This window comes from Apium graveolens, chromosome 1, assembly GCF_009905375.1.
Source record: "Apium graveolens cultivar Ventura chromosome 1, ASM990537v1, whole genome shotgun sequence".
Lineage (NCBI taxonomy): Eukaryota > Viridiplantae > Streptophyta > Magnoliopsida > Apiales > Apiaceae > Apium > Apium graveolens.
Window position 1 is genome coordinate 135,702,721 of NC_133647.1, and position 19,122 is coordinate 135,721,842.

The 19,122-nt window shown below is 35.4% G+C and overlaps 1 protein-coding gene across 1 annotated transcript in view; it reads left to right on the top strand.

Moving 5' to 3' along the window:
• Positions 1–217: 217 nt before the first annotated feature.
• LOC141706930 (glycosyltransferase BC10-like) overlaps positions 218–19,122 on the top strand; it is a 99,325-nt gene continuing 80,420 nt past the window's right edge. Inside the window, exon 1 of the mRNA XM_074509829.1 lies at positions 218–466. Coding sequence (XP_074365930.1) covers positions 218–466 — 249 coding nt within the window. The remainder of the gene's footprint in view (positions 467–19,122) is intronic.

The window sequence follows — 19,122 nt, forward strand, 5'->3', positions numbered from 1 at the left end:
TTGTAAGAATGGCCAACTCACCAAATCACCAAGAAGAAGAAACTCAAACCCAAGACCAAGAACTAAACCAAGATACCACTATGATGAACCGACTTGCTCAGCTTTTGTAATAACCAGTAGCCCTAAAGTTGGAAACTTCAAACATTTTCAGTCTGTCCATCCCCCAGAGTTCTTAGGTTTTCCCGACCCGATAAAAGTTCAGTCATGGTTAAGAGAAATGGAGAAAGCATTTGAATTAGCAGAATTTAAGGATGAAAAGAAAGCACAGTATGCGAGTTATTACCTTAAGGATGAGGCAAGTTTCCGGTGGAAATCTTCAAAGGCTTTACTTGGACGAAAGGACTTATCGTGGGAAAAGTTTACTGAGATGTTTCTGGAGAAGTACTTGCCCAGTTATATGCAAGACCAATTAGAGATGAAGTTTTTGGATCTTAGACAAGAAGATACATCGGTGGCAAAATATGAAGTAAAATTTTCGGAGTTATCTAGGTTTGTACCTGAGTATGTGAATACGGAGGCGAAGAAGGCCAAAAGGTTCCAACAGGGACTTAGGCCATGGATACGGAGTCAAGTGGCACTGTTGGAGATCAAGAACTATGCATCCTTGGTGTAGAAGGCAATGATAGTGGAAGGGGAGCGAGAAGCTGCAAAAAGAGAGAATGAAGGAAGGAAAAGGAAGTTTGAGAACCCAGAACAGGAACAAGGAAGTTCGAAGTTTAGAGGGAAGTTTTGCAAGAATGGTGGAGGTCATAATCAAAAGTTTCAGAAGTTTAAACCCGGGAATGGAGCTCAAAAGAATCATTTCCAGAAGTCAGGACATCTGGGAAAGGATAGTAGACCTCAGATTCAAGAGTGTAAAGTTTTTGGGAAGAGATACCCAGGAAGATGTAACAAGATGGATGTGACCTGTTTTGGGTGTAATTAGAAAGGGCATTATTCGTCGGAGTGCCCAAGTGGAGCAAGGAAGCCAAAATTAACCTATTTTAAGTGTGGAAAGGTGGGCCATATGGCTGGAAGCTGCAAGGAGCCTGTTCAAAAGGCAAATGTTCTTAGGATTATTGGACCACCGCTTCTCCCAGCACCAACAGCTCAACCCAGAGCAAGAACCTTCAACATGACAATGAAAGATGCTGTGCAAGATGTAGATGTGATGGCAGGTATGCTCGTTATAAACTCAGTAGAAGTTAAAGTATTAATGGATTCTGGATCAACTAGATCATTTATTGCAGAAAGTATTCTTCATAGACTAAAATGTGATGAGTACCCTCTTGAACCCAATTTGAGTATAGAAGTAGCAAATTAAGAGAGAGTTACTGCTAATAAGATTTGTCCCAATTGTGATTTGATTATAGAAGGTCGGCACTTTTCTGCTAACTTAATTCCTTTTAAGTTAGGAGAATTCGACGTTATATTAGGAATGGATTGGTTGTCAAACCACGAGGCGCAAATTGAGTGTAAAAGTAAGAAGGTGAAGTTAAAGACCAAGGATGGTGTCGAAGTGGTATTCAAGGAAAAAAGATAAGAGAAGAAGTTTCTAACGGCTATTCAGACGAGAAGATTGTTACGTCAAGGATGCGAGACTTATTTGGCTCATGTCAAAGATATAGAGAAAGAATCTGTAAGGATTGATGATATTCCAGTAGTAAGAGATTTTCTCGATGTGTTTCCAGATGAACTACCTGGACTACCTCTAGATCGAGAGATCAAGTTTACGATTGATTTGGATCCTGGAACGGAACCTGAATCAAACGCACCCTATCGAATGGCGCCAGTTGAGATGAAGGAAATTAGCAACGCAATTGCAAGAACTGTTGGACAAAGGAGTAATACGCCCAAGTGTATCCCCGTGGGGTGCACTAGTGTTATTTGTGAAGAAAAAAGACGGAAGCATGAGGTTGTGCATTGACTATCACGAATTGAATAAGTTGATGATCAAGAATAAGTACCCTCTACCGTGAATCGGTGACTTGTTTGATCAGTTAAAAGGAGCTACTTGTTTTTTCTAGATTGATTTAAGATCTGGGTATCATCAGTTGAAGATTAAATCGGAAGATATACCGTAGACGGCATTTTGAACGAGATATGGACACTATGAGTTTTTGGTAATGGCATTTGGTTTAGCGAATGTGCCAGCCGCATTTATGGATGTTATGAATAGAGTGTTCAAGCAGTATTTGGATATGTTCGTTATAGTATTTATCGACGATATTTTTATATACTCCAAGACGGAGGAAGACCATATGGAGCATTTGAGAAATTCTTTAGAGATTTTAAGAAAAGAGAATTTATATGCCAAGTTTTCAAAGTGCGAGTTTTGGTTGAAGGAAGTTCAATTTCTTGGACATGTAGTAAATAGTGAAGGAATTAAAGTAGATCCAGCCAAGATAGAAGCTGTGAGGAATTGGAAAAGGACCAAGACTCCTACGGAGGTCAGAAGTTTTCTGGGATTAGTAGGATACTATAGAAGATTTGTGCAAGATTTCTCTAAGATTGTTGTTCCATTGACTAAGTTGACAAGGAAGAATGAGATGTTTGTGTGGATAGATAAATACGAAGAAAGTTTTCAAGAGTTGAAGAAGATATTGGTAATCATCCCAGTCTTAGTGTTACCAGATGAAAAAGGAGAGTTTGTGATCTTTAGCGATGCTTCATATAAAGGGTTAGAATGTGTGTTAATGCAACACGGGAAAGTAATAGCATATGCGTCAAGGCAACTAAAGTTGCATGAATATAAGTATCCCACGCATGATTTGGAATTGGTAGCGATTGTGATTGCTCTTACAATTTGGAGGCTATGGAGAAAAGTGTGAGATTTATACGAATCATAAGAGTTTAAAGTATATTTTTTACTCAGAAGGAGCTGAATATGAGAAAAAGAAAGTGGTTAGAATTGATCAAAGATTACGACTGTACGATAAGTTTGTTAGATATATTTGAGATGTCATGTCTAATATAATTTGTGTTTAGTTTTCAGAACTTAACAACAGGACAAATCAGGACTTACTGAAATCAGGACTTACTGGAAGTCAGAACTTAATATCAGAACTTAAGGTTATATCAGAACTTAAGGTTATATCAGAACTTAAGTACGGGAAGACTTTCAGTTAAGGAATGAAGTTGATTTACAGGAGAAGATCGAAACTAAAATAAAAGAAGATATGCATGGAAAGAATTAGAGGACCAGAAGACTTGTAGAAGATATCTGATTGATATATTTTAGGAGACTGAATTGTATTCCATATCAATTAGAATATATCTTGTAATTGTGTACTATATAAACACAGACTTAGGGTTTACACTATAAGTGTTATCATTATCGAGAAGATTATACATTGTAACCTAGCAGCTCTTAGTGATATTTGTTCATCACTGAGAGAGAACAACAGTTCATATTGTAATAGAGTTTATTGAATATACTTGATCTTTGTTACATACTTGTGTTAAATCGATTTGATTGCATAAACACTGTATTACACCCCCTTCTACAGTGTTGTGTGACCTAACAATTGGTATCAGAGCTTTTCTAGTTTACACACATACAGTAAAAATCCAAACAATCATGTCTGAAGAAGCACAAACTCCAACCAAGCCCACCAAAACTCAAAAAACTCAAAACACTCAAACCTACAGTCGATATGAGACTATTAGGGTTCCCATACTGAGACCTTCTGAGTATCCCATATGGAAAGTGAAGATGGCTATGTTTCTGGAAGCTACAGATCCAGAATACCTTGTGTTAGATATATTTGAGATGTCATGTCTAATATAATTTATGTTTAGTTTTCAGATTTTAACAAACAGGACATATCAGGACTTACTGAAATCAGGACTTACTGGAAGTCAGAACTTCATATCAGAATTTAAGGTCATATCAGAACTTAAGGTCATATCAGAACTTAAGTGCGGGAAGACTTTCATATAAGGAAGGAAGCTGATTTATAGTAGAAGATCGAGACTAAAACAAAAGAATATATGTATGGAAAGAGTTAGAAGACGGGAAGACTTGTAGAAGATATCTGATTGATATATTTTAGGAGACAGAATTGTATTCCATATCAATTAGAAGTTATCTTGTAACTGTGTACTATATAAACAGGGAGTTAGGGTTTACACTAGATGTGTTATCATTATCGAGAAGATTATACATTATAACCTAACAACTCTTAGTGATATTTGTTCATCATTGAGAGAGAACAACAGTTCTTATTGTAACAGAGTTTATTCAATATACTTGATCTTTGTTACATACTTGTGTTAAATCGATTTGATTGTATAAACACTGTATTCAAACCCCTTCTACAGTGTTGTGTGACCTAACAATTGGTATCAGAGGTTATATGTTAACACAAATACACTAAAGATCCAAACAATCATGTCTGAAGAAGCACAAACTCCAACCAAGCCCACCAAAACTGAAGAAACTAAAAAGACTCAAACCCACAGTCGATATGAGACTATTAGGGTTCCCATACTTAGACCTTCGGAGTATCCCATATGGAAAGTGAAGATGGCTATATTTCTGGAAGCTACAGATCCAGGATACCTTGACAAAATTAATGAAGGACCACATAAGCCTACCAAGCTCTCTATTGTAGTTGATGATCAACCAGCAAAGACCATACCAAAGGAGAAAGGTGAGTACACAGCTAAAGACATCTCATCCATTGCCAAAGATGCAAGGGTAAGGCATTTACTGCATAGTGCCATTGATAATGTCATGTCTATTGCAAAGAAGAAATATGCTATGGGTATAGTGGATGAGTTCACAAGGTACACTTGGGTGTATTTCTTACACAAGAATAATAAAACTGCATTTACTCTAACTGATCATGTCAGACATCTGGATAAGTTGGTCAAAGATTCTTTTAAAATTTTAAGAAGTGATAATGGCACTGAGTTCAAGAATTCAATCATGGAAGACTTCTGCATAGAGCATGGAATCAAACAGGAATTTTCTACACCTGGAACTCCATAGAAAAATGGAGTTGTAGAAAGAAAGAACAGGACTCTCATTGAAGCTGCATGAACTATGCTTGATGAAGCAAAGCTACCAACCTACTTTTGGGTTGAAGTTGTGCACACTGCTTGTTTTACACAGAATGCTACACACATAAACAAGCATGGAAAAACACCATATGAGATGGTGAAGAAAAAGAAGCCAAATCTGAAATACTTTCATGTATTTGGATGTAAGTATTTTGTTCTTAAGACTCATCCTGAACAGCTGCCAAAATTTGATCTAAAAGCTGATGAAGGAATTTTTGTTGGATATCCACTTTCCATAAAAGCCTTCAGAGTCTACAATTTAAGAACAAGGGTTGTCATGGAATCTATCAATGTATCTTTTGATGATAAGAAGATTACTGGACTTGAAGATTTCAATGATCATGATCAACTGAGATTTGAAAATGAAGATTTAAATTCCGATTCTGTAAATTCTGATGTCTTAAACTCTGATCATGTAAGTTCTGACGGGTTAAGTTCTGATGTCATTGAAACTGTGGTAACAACTCCAAAGGAAAATGTACATGTCCAGGGGGAGCAAGCTGAAGATCCTACCACAACTCAAGACTCTCAAGAAGCATCAGAATTTGTCACTGGCTCTTCAAGTTTTGATTAATCAAGTTCTGATGAGCCAAATTCTGATAATTCTGGAAACTCTGATTCTTCAAATCCTGAAGGATCTAACTCAAATTCTGAAGTCTCAGAGAGCATAAATACAGGGGGAGTATCAGAAAATGTTGATGGAGATAGCATGAATCATGGGGGAGGATCCATATGCAAGGAAGCGGACTAAATCACATACACCTGACTTAATAATTGGAGATCCTGAAGCAGGTGTCAGAACTAGAACTACAACATCAAATGAATGTCTCTATCATTCTTTTCTATCACAGACTGAACCAAAAAAAGTGGAAGAAGCTCTTCAAGATGTTGATTGGGTGCAAGCAATGCAGGAAGAGTTAAATGAATTTGAAAGAAATAAATTATGGACCCTAGTGCCAAGACCAAAGAACAGATCCATTGTTAGCACAATATGGGTATTCAGAAACAAAACTGATAGTGATGGCATAATTACAAGGAACAAAGAAAGGCTGGTTACTAAGGGTTACTCTCAACAAGAGGGTATTGATTATGATGAAACATTTACACCAGCTGCTAGATTGGAAGCCATAAGAATCTTTTTGGCTTATGCTGCTCACAAAAAGTTTAAAGTCTTTCAAATGGATGTGAAAAGTGCTTTTCTCAATGGAGAATTGGAAGAAGAGGTGTATGTTGAACAACCTCCAGGCTTTGCAGATTCAAAATTTCCAAATCGTATCTACAGGATTGTCAAAGCACTTTATGGCCTTAAGCAAGCTCCAAGAGCATGGTATGAGACTTTAGCTCAATTCCTTCTGGAAAGTGGATTTCACAGAGGTACAATTGATAAAACACTGTTCTACCTTAACCATGGAAAGGACTTACTTTTGGTATAGATATATGTTAATGATATCATATTTAGTTCTACAAATACCAAACTCTGTGAAAGGTTTGCAAAGCTAATGCAGTCCAGATATCAAATGAGTATGATGGGAGAACTTAGTTATTTTCTGGGATTTCAAGTCAAGCAAAATGAAGAAGGTACTTTTATCTGTCAATCCAAGTACACCAGAAATTTACTGAAGAAATTTGGAATGCAAGACTATTCAACTGCATCCACTCCCATGGCCACTGCAACCAAGTTAGATAAAGATGCTGGTTTATCAATAGATATTACTAACTATAGAGGTATGATTGGCTCATTACTCTATTTAACTGTTATAGACCTTATATAATGTATGCTACCTGTCTTTGTGCAAGATTTCAGGCTGATCAAAGAGAACCTCATTTAATAGTTGTGAAAAGAATTTTTAAATACCTCAAGGGTACAGCTGATCTAGGATTTTGGTATCCTACAGAATCAGATTTTAAGCTAATAGGTTACTTAGATGCGGATTTTGCAGGATGCAAAATAGACAGGAAAAGCACAAGTGGTAGCTGCCAATTTCTTGGAGGCATATTGGTTTCTTGGTTTAGCAAGAAACCGAAGTTAATTTCCACATCAACTGCAGAAGCAGAATATATTTCTACAGGAAGCTGTTGTGCACAGATTCTTTGGATGAAGAATCAGTTACTGGATTATGGGTTAGAATTTTCTAAAATACCTATTTACTGTGATAATCAATGTGTTATTGCTATGACAAGTAATCAAGTTCAACACTCAATGACAAAGCACATCAGCATTAGGTACCATTTCATAAGGGAACATGTGATGGAAGGTACAGTGGAATTGCATTTTATTCCAACAGATCAACTACTAGCAGATATCTTCACAAAACCACTATGTGAAACTACTTTTACAAGACTGGTAAATGAACTTGGAATGGTTTCAGGTTCTTTCTCTAAATCTGCTTAGTTTTTTGTTCTTATATATCAGACTTTATGATCAGTATTTACAGATTGTCTTATCTTCATGTAATCTGTACTTAAATTGAAATATATTAAATGTTGATTGTTATCTGATGTGGATCTATATACTCTGATAGTGATTTGAATGTTCTGTTACTATTCAATATAATGAGGATTATTGTGCTAGCTGCTGACCTAGTAGTCTTTAACATACTAGAAATCACATGTTTGAATTAGTTGATTATATGGAAATTCATTTTCACAAGCAAATTATGATTTTGAGCTTAATCAAATTTACTTTGTGTATCTTATTACTAAGTCACAAACTAGATTTTTGCTTCTTATCTGTCAAATTCTGATGTTAGTAAATCTTAAGAATAAACTAAATGCTGATAAGCCTCACTTATCTAAAGAAAAGAAAAGAAAAGAAAATTAAAGTCCGGTACTCCTTTGAGATCTAGAGTAAATGTGTGGAAGGGAAGACCCAAGTGCATTGCTCGTATTACGTAATATGCATTAGAAAAGCAAATAAATATTTCTTGGTGACTTTTCACATTCTCTGATTACTGGAGAAATACTCTGATAATAACATAAATTCTGATAGCAGTTGTGACTCATTTACACTGAGAAGCCACTGTGGAAAAGAATTCTAAAAGATGCATAAAATGAGCACAAACAGTTGAGGTGGACTTATGCACAAATTTATCCTATAGTAGACTTCATTATTTATGACAGATTTTAAGCACTTTTCTTAGTTATGCCTTATTTCTAAGATGTACTGAAGTTTATCAGACTTTAATCTTTATCTGATATTTTGCTAATGCAAACCCTCCAACTCCATATGAATGATGAAAATTACTGTGGTGATTAAGTTGTTTTGAGAAACAGTTAAGTGTCATTTACATAAATTCTGAGGACAAGTTCTGATGGAAGTTCTAATGATTAAACTCTGAAGAAACAAGTCAGTATTTATATGAAGAATCACAGAAAAAGACATTCACTTTTTGAGTACAAAAGCTATGTTCTGATGACTGTTAATATCAGATAATAGTCAAGTTCTGATATTAAATTCTGATGGAAACTCTGATGCTTACGTGGCATTATTTTTTTTTACTTGACTTATTTGTGACAAATACTGTAACGGTCATATTTAATCAGAATATAATTAGGTGAGATAAAAATAGTCATAATCATTTGGGTTAGTGGTAAACGTATTTGTCTTGAAAAACTGCATGTGCACCATAATTGTTACTTATTTCTCGTGCCCATTAACTCCTGCTTTAACTATTGACTGTTCATATATTGCCTAAATCATTACACATCGGTCTAGGGAGACGCTCATTAAGTTAACTCTACACCTAATCATTAATCAGTCCTTTAGTCCCTTGATATTCCATTGGCTATTTAACCGACATTTCATCTCAGACATATCATGTTCTATTCTCACACAGAATCATTCTCTCTCTTTTAATTCTCACTATTTTCCTCCTTCATAAAAATGGTTCTTATAAACATGTTTATGAACTATGAAAACTTCAACATTGAGTTCAGTTGTTGTGACTGGGTCCACAAGAGGTTCGGACAAATCTCTTGTTCTTTGAGATGGACTATCAACTCCATCTTGATCGCTTATAAGAAGAATGGAGAGAGGCTCTTCTTCAGCAAGAACGTATCATCCATCTTGCAGTGCTAGTTGTCAACAGCAGGAAGAACTAATTGATAGCTTTCTTTCTTAGACCAAGGCTGTTAATGTTCACCATCTTAGACTAGGATTATCTTGTAATCTTTTGCATGTTCTACAAATTTCATAAAATGTACTCTTTTGATATTTTAATGAAATTTCTTTTTATTGCAAGATTTAGTCTTTGTTTATCTCATATTATGTGCATGTGAATGTTCTCATTGAACCCTGTTAATTTTTACTTCATCTACTTGAACTGTATTTCTTGATGAATGTTTTGATTAAAATTATGGTTACTAATAATTTGTGATGATTTGACAAACAAATATTGAATTTGAATCGACATATCCTGACCTACACTTGAGAAAGTAGAAGCAATTGAGAAAGCTCAGGAGAAGTAACAGGCCCAAATCTCTGAGGTCCTGGCTAATCAAGCTTCTCAACAGGCTCAATTGGATGAGATCCAATCTTCATTTGAACTTCTTCTCTCACTTCTACTATCATATGATGCCAATAAGGGGGAGAAGATAGTTAAGTCCAAATGCTCTAATGATCAAATACAGAAGAAGAAAGATGATGAAGCTGATGACCAGGGAAACCCTAGCAAGGGTAGAGATCAAGTTCAAGATAAAGAACAAAGCAACAAGGTTTCATCAAGGAAACTAATTACTGATGCAAAAAAATCTTCTATTCAAAAGAAGACAATTTCCGAAGCTGCTAAAACTCAAAATCTGATATCAAGTTCTGATGAGCAAAGTCTGATGACAAAGCCTGATGTTCTGATACAAGGTGGAAGTAAAGATTCTCAAAAGTCCATGCAAACTCTGAAGCTCAAGGGAAAGCAGACTACTGTCTACTACAAGGATCCCAAGATTCAGACACTTGATGAGGATATTGCTAGAAGATTGTTTCTGAAGCATAATCCAGGAATGGATTTAGAAAATTTCAAGGAGGAAGAAGCTAGATTTAAATCTAAAAAGAAAAATCTAAAGCCAAAAGCTTCTGTTGCAAAGAAACCTCCAAGGCCTAAGGAAAAAGGCATTGTGATCAAGGAGAAGTCAAATACTGAGGCATCAAATCCCAAGACTAGATCACAGATTGAGATTAATCCCAAAGACAAAGGGAAAGGGAAAATTGATGAACCAACCAAGCCACTGGAGATGAAAATTCCTCAAATTCTGATGAAACCAGTGTGCAAAATGGTTCAAGTTACCGATGATATTCTTGCTGAAGATAAAGATGTTCAAACTCTGAAAAGAAAGAAGATTTCTGAAGAATCAAAGACAACCTCTGACAAGGCTCAAGTTGTTTAGAGTGAAGAACAACAAGCTATAATAGAAATAGCAAATTCTGAAAAAATCGTCAAGACATCAACCTCTAACAGTGCTCCAGTTAATTTAGACAAGATGAAAGTAGCTGATAAAAAGAAACTTCTGTGGAAAAATGTCAAACCATCAGATCCAAAGAGAATCCAATTGTTATCTGATTTCATGACTGTTGGATTGAAAGCCAGAGAAGCAAGAGACAGAGCTGGACTAGGTTCTGATGAAGCTAAGATTAAAACAGGAGTTGAAGTGCTTACTAGAGATCCATTTATATTGACTGACAGACCTCTTGAAGATGTTACACAGAAACACCTTGATAAGGTTATCTCTGTTCAAGTGGTACTGGATGCTCATGCCAAGCACAATGTCAAGGAAAATTTGATTCTATTTCTTAAAGATGGAAGGACATATCAAATGTGAGAATTAGATGTGTTAAACAAATCACTGAAAGAACTTCAATTCTTTCATTACCCTTTAGAGGTAAAGTTTGATATTACCAGGAGATGGTCAAATTTCATATTAAAGACCATCAGAGATAAAGCAAGAATTTCTGGTTCAAGAGTTATAGAATTTATTCTAAACATTGTTGAAGATGATGGAAGTGAGATTCCAATGAATAAGAATTCTCCTAACCTTGAAGTGTTTCTGAAAGGGAAATGTCTATGCTACAATGAAGATTCTTCTCATACGAGGGTAATAAGACTGAATGATGGTTTAGAAAGAAACCATATCTCTTCTTTAAGGACTGTAATCTACCAAATTGGAAGTCAGAATGAAGAGATGAAGTAAGTCAAGACTACACTCTCTCATGTCCTGAGAATTAAAGAAGAAAAGCTGATATCAAACTTTGTCAAAAATCATTATGGATTCAGATTGACTCAGTGAGATTGGTAAAAGCTACAAGGACTGTAAGTTGTAGTTAGTTATCTAGTTAAACTCTTATTTGCATTTGTACTTAAATGTTTTTGAAATCATCAAATCTATTAACTTGTATTTTTTGCATAATTTACAAGTTGGGGGAGATTGTTAGATATATTTAAGATGTCATGTCTAATATGATTCATGTTTAGTTTTCAGATTTTAACAACCAGGACATATCAGGACTTACTGAAATTAGGACTTACTGGAAGTCAGAACTTAAGGTCATATCAGAACTTAAGTGCGGGAAGACTTTCATATAAGGAAGGAAGCTGATTTACAGTAGAAGATCGAGACTAAAACAAAAGAAGATATGCATGGAAAGAGTTAGAAGACTGGAAGACTTGTAGAAGATATTTGATTGATATATTTTAGGAGACAGAATTATATTACATATCAATTAGAAGTTATCTTGTAACTGTGTACTATGTAAACACAGACTTAGGGTTTACACTAGATGCGTTATCATTATCGAGAAGATTATACATTGTAACCTAGCATCTCTTAGTGATATTTATTCATCACTGAGAGAGAACAACAGTTCTTATTGTAACAAAGTTTATTCAATATACTTGATCTTTGTTACATACTTGTGTTAAATCGATTTGATTGTATAAACACTGTATTCAACCCCCTTCTGCAGTGTTGTGTGACCTAACACCTTGATAGGATTAATGAAGGACCATACAAGCCTACCAAGCTCTCTGTTGCAGTTGCTGATCAACAGCAAAGTCCATACCAAAGGAGAAAGGTGATTACACAGCTGAATACATCTCATCTATTGCCAATGATTCAATGGTAAGGCATTTGCTACATAGTGCCATTGATAATGTCATGTCAAAAAGGGTAATTAATTGCAAGACTGCAAAGGAGATATAGGATGCTTTGGAGACAAGATGCCAGGGAACTGATGCAATCAAAAAGAACAGGAGGACTATACTCACTCAAGAGTATGAGCACTTTGACTCAAAAGCTTGTGAGTCATTAACTGATTTATATGACAGGTTTGCCAAACTCTAGAATGATCTGTCACCGGTGGACAAGGAATATGATCTTGAAGATTCAAATCTAAAATTCCTTTTAGCTCTTCCTGAAAATTTGGATTTGAAGTCTACTTCCATAAGAGACAACTATGATCTTACTGAAACTACTCTTGATGAAACTTATGGTATGCTCAAGACTCATGAACTTGAGATGGATCAAAGGAGCAAGAGGAATGGAAGAAAATCAAGGACAGTTGCTCTTAAAGCTGGGGAGGAATCTCCTAAAGTGGTTGCCTCAAAGAGGGGCAAAGGAAAGGCTCTCATCATAAAGTCTGATTCAGAGTCATCATATTCTGATGATGATGATTCAGAAACTGAAAGTTCACCTAAAATGGATGCTGATGCAGAGATGATGCAACTGTGTGCTCTTATGGTGAAGGGTATCACAAAGATAGCCTACAGGAAATTCAGAAAGGGCAAGAAGTTTTCCAGGAAAAGTGGAAGTTTTGATAAGAAAGGGTTCAGAAAGTCTAAAGGCAAAGGAGGAAAGTCTGACAGAGGAGACAACTCAAATGTCAAATGCTACAATTGTGGTGAAAGAGGCCACATATCTCCTGACTGCAAGAAAAGAAAAAGTGACAAAGGCAAGGCACTTGTCAAACAGAAGAAAAGTTGGACAGACACTTCAGATTCTGAAAAAGAGGTGAACTATGCGTTGATGGCAAATGCTGAAAGCAGTCCTGAAACTGCTGAATTGAAGGTACCTCAAACAACTTATGCTTTTCATACTGATGGTATTACTGAGTTGAGATTATATCTTAAACCATGTTCATTAGCTATAGAGATCAGACTTTAACATGTGAAAGACTAACATCTGAAAATCTTGCTTTTAAAAAGAGAAATGATTATTTAGAAAAGGAGTTAGTTTTTCTTCATCAAACTAAGAAAGAAAGAGATGATGCTTTGTATGTATAGATGAAGTGTTAAAATTGAATGAATCTCTAAAAGCTAACTTAGAAAAGAAAAAGAGATTATCAAAACTTGGACTAACTCTGGCAGAACAACTCAGAATTTACTAAGTAGTGGAAACTGTGCAAATTGAGCCAACTGTTATTAAACAGACTGCTAATCCAAAGGTAAATCCTGTTAAGTTTGTAGCAAAAACTGTAAAGTCTGATTCTGAAAAGATAAAAGAGTCTAGGACAGAAGTCAAAGAAAAGTCAACTTCTGACAAATTAAAACAGGATAAACCAGCTGACGTAAACATAGGCTTAATGATAAAGAAGCAGCTTAAACATAAGCTGAAAGAGATTAGAAATGTGAACAAGGTAAAGGAAGCTAGGAAAAATAGGAATGGAATGGAAGGTGTGAATAAAAGCAATAATTATATGCCTGTTCCTAATGCTCCTAGAAAGAAATGTTACAACTGTGGAAACTCTAACCATCTTGCTTCTTTTTGCAGGAAAACTAAAGATATAAACTCTTTACCTCCTAAATCAGGAGTTAAGTGTCAGTCTGTTAGGTTTACGCCACAAAATCCTTTTTTCGTTGTGGTAGTTTATGGCATTCCATTTATACTTGTAAGGAATATCATAGTTTGTACTATGATTATTATCAAATAAAACCTTCTTTGAAGAAAGTTAGTATGTTAGGTCACACACACTGTAGAAGGGGTTGAATACAGTATTTACTACAATCAAATCGAATATAAGAATTCAAGTAACAGAAAACAGATTTTATTCAACACAATAAACTCTGTTACAATATGGAACTGTCCTCTCTCAGTGATGAACAAATTATCACGAGAGCTGCTAGGGTTACAATGAATAATATTTTCGATAATGATAACACATATAGTGTAAAGCTCTACGTCTGTGTTTATATACAACACAATTACAAGATAATCTTCTAATTGATATTGAATATAATTCTGCTTCCTAAAATATATCAATCAGTTATCTTTTCTTCCAAGTATTCTATTCTTCATAGAATTCCTTCTTCATGCATATCTCTTCTTATATTTTTCTTGATCTTCTTTCCTTTTAATCAGCCATCTTCCTTATCTGAAAGTCTCCTTAAGTCCTGATATTATCTCCTGATAAAATATCTCCTGATAACTTAAGTTCTGATAACTTAAGTTCAGATATCTTAAGTTCTGACTTCAGTATAAGTACTGATTTCCAGTTATGTACTGATTTGTCCTGTTAAGTAAGATCTAAAAACTAAACACAAATCATCATTAGACATGACATCACAAAATAGCTAAGTTATCCCATCATACTCATTTGATATCTTGACTGCATTAGCTTGGCAAACCTTTTACAAACTCTGTCATTTATAGAACCAAAAATGATATCATCAACATATATCTGCACCAAAGTAAGTCCTTTCCATTGTTGAGATAGAACAATGTTTTGTCAATAGTCCCTCTGTTAAATCCACTTTCCAGAAAAAACTGAGCTAATGTCTCATACCATGCTCTTGGAGCTTGCTTAAGGCCATAAAGTGCTTTATCAAGTCTGTAGACATGATTAGGAAAATTTGAATCTACAAAACCTGGAGGTTGTTCAACATATACTTCTTCTTCTAATTTTCCATTAAGAAAAGCACTTTTTACATCCATTTGAAAGACTATAAACTTTTTTATGAGCAGCATAAGCCAAAAATATCCTTATGGTTTTCAATATAGCAACTGGTGCAAATGTTTCATCATAATCAATTCCCTCATGTTGAGAGTATCATTTTGCAACCAGCCTTGCTTTATTCCTTGTAATTATGCCATCACTGTCAGTTTTGTTTCTGAACACCCACTTTGTACCAACAACAGACCTGTTCTTTGGTCTTGGCACTAGGGTCTAGACTTTATTTCTTTCAAATTCATTTAACTCTTCCTGCATTGCTTGCACCCAATCAACATCTTGAAGAGCTTCTTCCACTTTCTTTGGTTTAGTCTGAGAAAGAAAAGAATGATAGAGACATTCATTTGATGTAGTTGTTCTAGTTCTGACACCTGCATCAGGATTTCCAATAATTAAGTCAGGTGTATGTGTTTTAGTCCACTTCCTTGCAGATGGAAGGTTGTCTCTAGAACTGGATGCTCCCCCATGATCCATGTTGTCTCCACCAATATTTTCTGATGCTCCCCCTGAAATTATGCTCTCTGAATTGGATCCTTCAGTATTTGAGTTTACAGAAATATCAGAACTTGAGTTTCCAGAATTATCAGAACTTGGCCCATCAGAACTTGATGAATCAGAACTTGAAGAGCCTGTTGTAGATTCTGATGCTTCTTGAGATATGGTTGGATCTTCAATATGCTCCCCCTGCACAAGTGCATATTGCTTTGGCGTAGTCACCACAGTTTCAATAACATCAGAGTTTAATCCATCAGAGTTTGCAGTATCAGGATTTAGACTGTCAGGATTTACAAAATCAGAATTTAAACTTTATTTTCAAATCTCAGCTGATCATGATCATTGAAATCTTCAAGTCCAGTAATCTTCTTATCATCAAAGGAGACATTGATAGATTCCATGACAACCCTTGTTCTTAAATTGTAGACTCTGAAGGCCTTTGTGGAAAGTGGATATCCAACAAAAATTCCTTCATCAGCTTTTAGATAAAATTTGGATAGCTATTCAGGATGAGTCTTAAGAACAAAACACTTGCATCCAAATACATGAAAATACTTCAGATTTGGCTTCTTTTTCTTCACCATCTTATATGGTGTCTTTTCATGCTTGTTGATAAGTGTTGCATTCTGAGTAAAATAAGCAGTCTGCACAGCTTCAGCCCAAAATAGGTTGTTAACTTGCTTCATCAAGCATAGTTCGTGCAGCTTCAATAAGAATTCTATTCTTTCTTTCAACAACTCCATTTTGCTGTGGAGTTCCAGGAGCAGAGAATTCCTGCTTTATTCCATGGTCTTTGAAGAACTCTTCCATAATCAAATTCTTGAACTCAGTGCCATTATCACTTCTTATGATTTTCACAGAGTCTTTGACCAATTTATCCAGTTGTTTGACATGATCAATCAAGATAGATGCAGTTTTACTTTTTGTGTGCAAGAAATACACCCATGTGTATCTGGTGAACTCATCTACTATGACCATAGCATATTTCTTCTTTGCAATAGACATGACATTCACTGGACCAAATAGATCAACATGTAGTAGGTGATAAGGCTCAGGAATTGATGATTCAGTCTTGCTCTTGAATGAAGATTTTCTTTGTTTTGCCTTCTGACATGAATCACAAAGGCCATCAGGAGCAAATACTGACTTTGATAGTCCTCTCACAAGATCTTTCTTGATTAGTTCATTTATATTGTTGAATTTAAATGAGAGAGTTTCTTGTTCCAATTCCAGCTTTCTTCAATTGATGCTCTACTTAACAGACAGATTGCAGAACCATCAGAACTTGTTGAAAGCTTGGCTTCATAAATGTTACCATGCCTGTATCCTTTCAGAACAACTTTTCCTGAAGATTTGCTTACAACTTCACAGTGTTCTTCAAAGAAATCCATATGATAGCCTCTATCACAGATTTGACTAACACTCAGCAAATTGTGTTTAAGTCCTGAGACAAGAGCTACTTTTTCAATGATGACATTCCCAAGATTGATATTGCCATATCCCAGAGTTTTTCTCATGTTGCCATCTCCATAAGAAACACCTGGGCCAGCTTTCTCCACAAAGTCTGATAGCAGGGTTGTATTTCCAGTCATATGTCCTGAACATCCACTGTCCAGAACTAGGATGTTTTTCCTGTGCCCTGCAATTACAAAGACCACTAATGATTAGTTTTAAGGACCCAGACTTGCTTGGATCCTTTGGCCTTATTAAGTTTGTTAACATTTGCAACAGATTTAGCATCAGAATTTATGTTAACAGTTTTCTTATCAGAATTTACATTATCAGACTTTGCATCAGAAATTACACTAGAAGGAACAATGCTAACTTTCTTTAAAGAAGGTTTTATTTGATAATAATCATAGTACAAACTATGATATCCCTTACAAGTATAAATGGAATGCCATAAACTACCATAATGAAAACAAGGATTGTGTGGCCTATATCTAACAGACTGACTCTTAACTCCCGACTTTGAAGGTAAGGAGTTTATTTTCTTATTCTTCCTCCAAAAAGAAGCCAGATGGTTAGAATTTCCACAGTTATAACATTTCTTTCTAGGAGCATTAGGAACAGGCTTATAATTATTGCTTTTATTCATACCTTCCTTTCCATTCCTATTTTCCTAGGTGGTTTTACCTTGTTTACATTCTTAACATCTTTCAGCTTATGCTTAAGCTGCTTCTTAATCATTAAGCCTATTTTAACTTCAGTTGGCTTATCCTCTTTTGGTTTGTCAGAAGTTAATTTCTCTTTAGCTTCTGATTTATCAATATCAGACTTTACAGCTACAAACTTAACAGGATTTATCTTTGGATTTTGTTTAACAACTATAGGCTCAATTTCTACAGTTCCCTTATCATTCTTATCATCTCCATAACCTAAGCCCTCTTTCCAGTTTCCACTACTTAACAAATTCCGAGTTGTTCTGCCAGAGTTAGTCCAAGTCCTGATAATCTCTCTTTTCTTTTCTAACTCAGTTTTTAGAGATTCATTCATTTTAAGTACTTCATCCCTAACATAAAAGGCATCATCTCTATCTTTCTGAGTTTGATGGAACATGACTAACTCTTTTTCTAAATAATTATTCCTCTTTTTATAAGTAAGATTTTCAGAAGTTAATCTTTCACATGTTAAAGTTTGATCTCTATAACTAATGAACATGGTTTTAATATATCTTCTCAACTCAGTAATATCATCAGTATGAAAAGCATAAGTTGTTTGAGGTACCTTTAACTCAGTAGCTTCAGAACTGCTATCAGCATTTGCCATCAAGGCATAGTTCACCTCACTTTCAGAATCTGAAGTGTCTGTCCAGCTTTTTCTTCTTTGTGACAAGTACCTTGCCTTTGTCACTCTTCACTTTCTTACAATCAGGAGATATATGGCCTTTCTCACCACAATTTGTAGCATTTGACATTTGAGTAATCTCCTCTATCAGACTTTCCTTCTTTGCCTTCAGATTTTCTGAAACCTCTCTTATCAGAACTTGAACCTTTTCTGGAAAATTTCTTTCCCTTTCTGAATTTCCTGTATGCAATCCTTGGGATTCCTTTCACCATAAGAGCACACAACTTCATCATCTCTTCATCAGGGTCCATCTCAGATAGACTTTCAGTTTCTGAATCCTCATCACTATCAAAACTTGATGACTCAGTATCAGACTTTATGATGAGAGCCTTTCCTTTGCCTTTCTTTGAGACAACCACTTTAGGGGATTCCTCCTCAGCCTTAAGAGCAACTTTCCTTGACTTTCTCCCATGCCTCTTGCTTCTTTGATCCATCTCAAGTTCATGAGTCTGAGCATACCATAAATTTCATCAAGAGTAGTTTCATCAAGAGCATAATTGTCTCTTATAGTTGTGGCCTTCAAATCCCAACTTTCAGAAAGAGCTAAAAGGAATTTGAGATTAGTATCTTCAAGATCATATTCCTTATCCACCAGTGACAGATCATTCAAGAGTTTGACAAATCTATCATATAAAACAGTCAATGACTCATCAGGTTTTGAGTCAAAGTGCTCATACTCTTGAGTGAGTATAGTCTTCCTGTTTTTCTTAATTGAATCAGTTCCCTAGCATCTTGTCTCCAAGGCATCCCATATCTCCTTTGCAGTCTTGCAGTTGATTACCCTATTTGACATGACATTATCA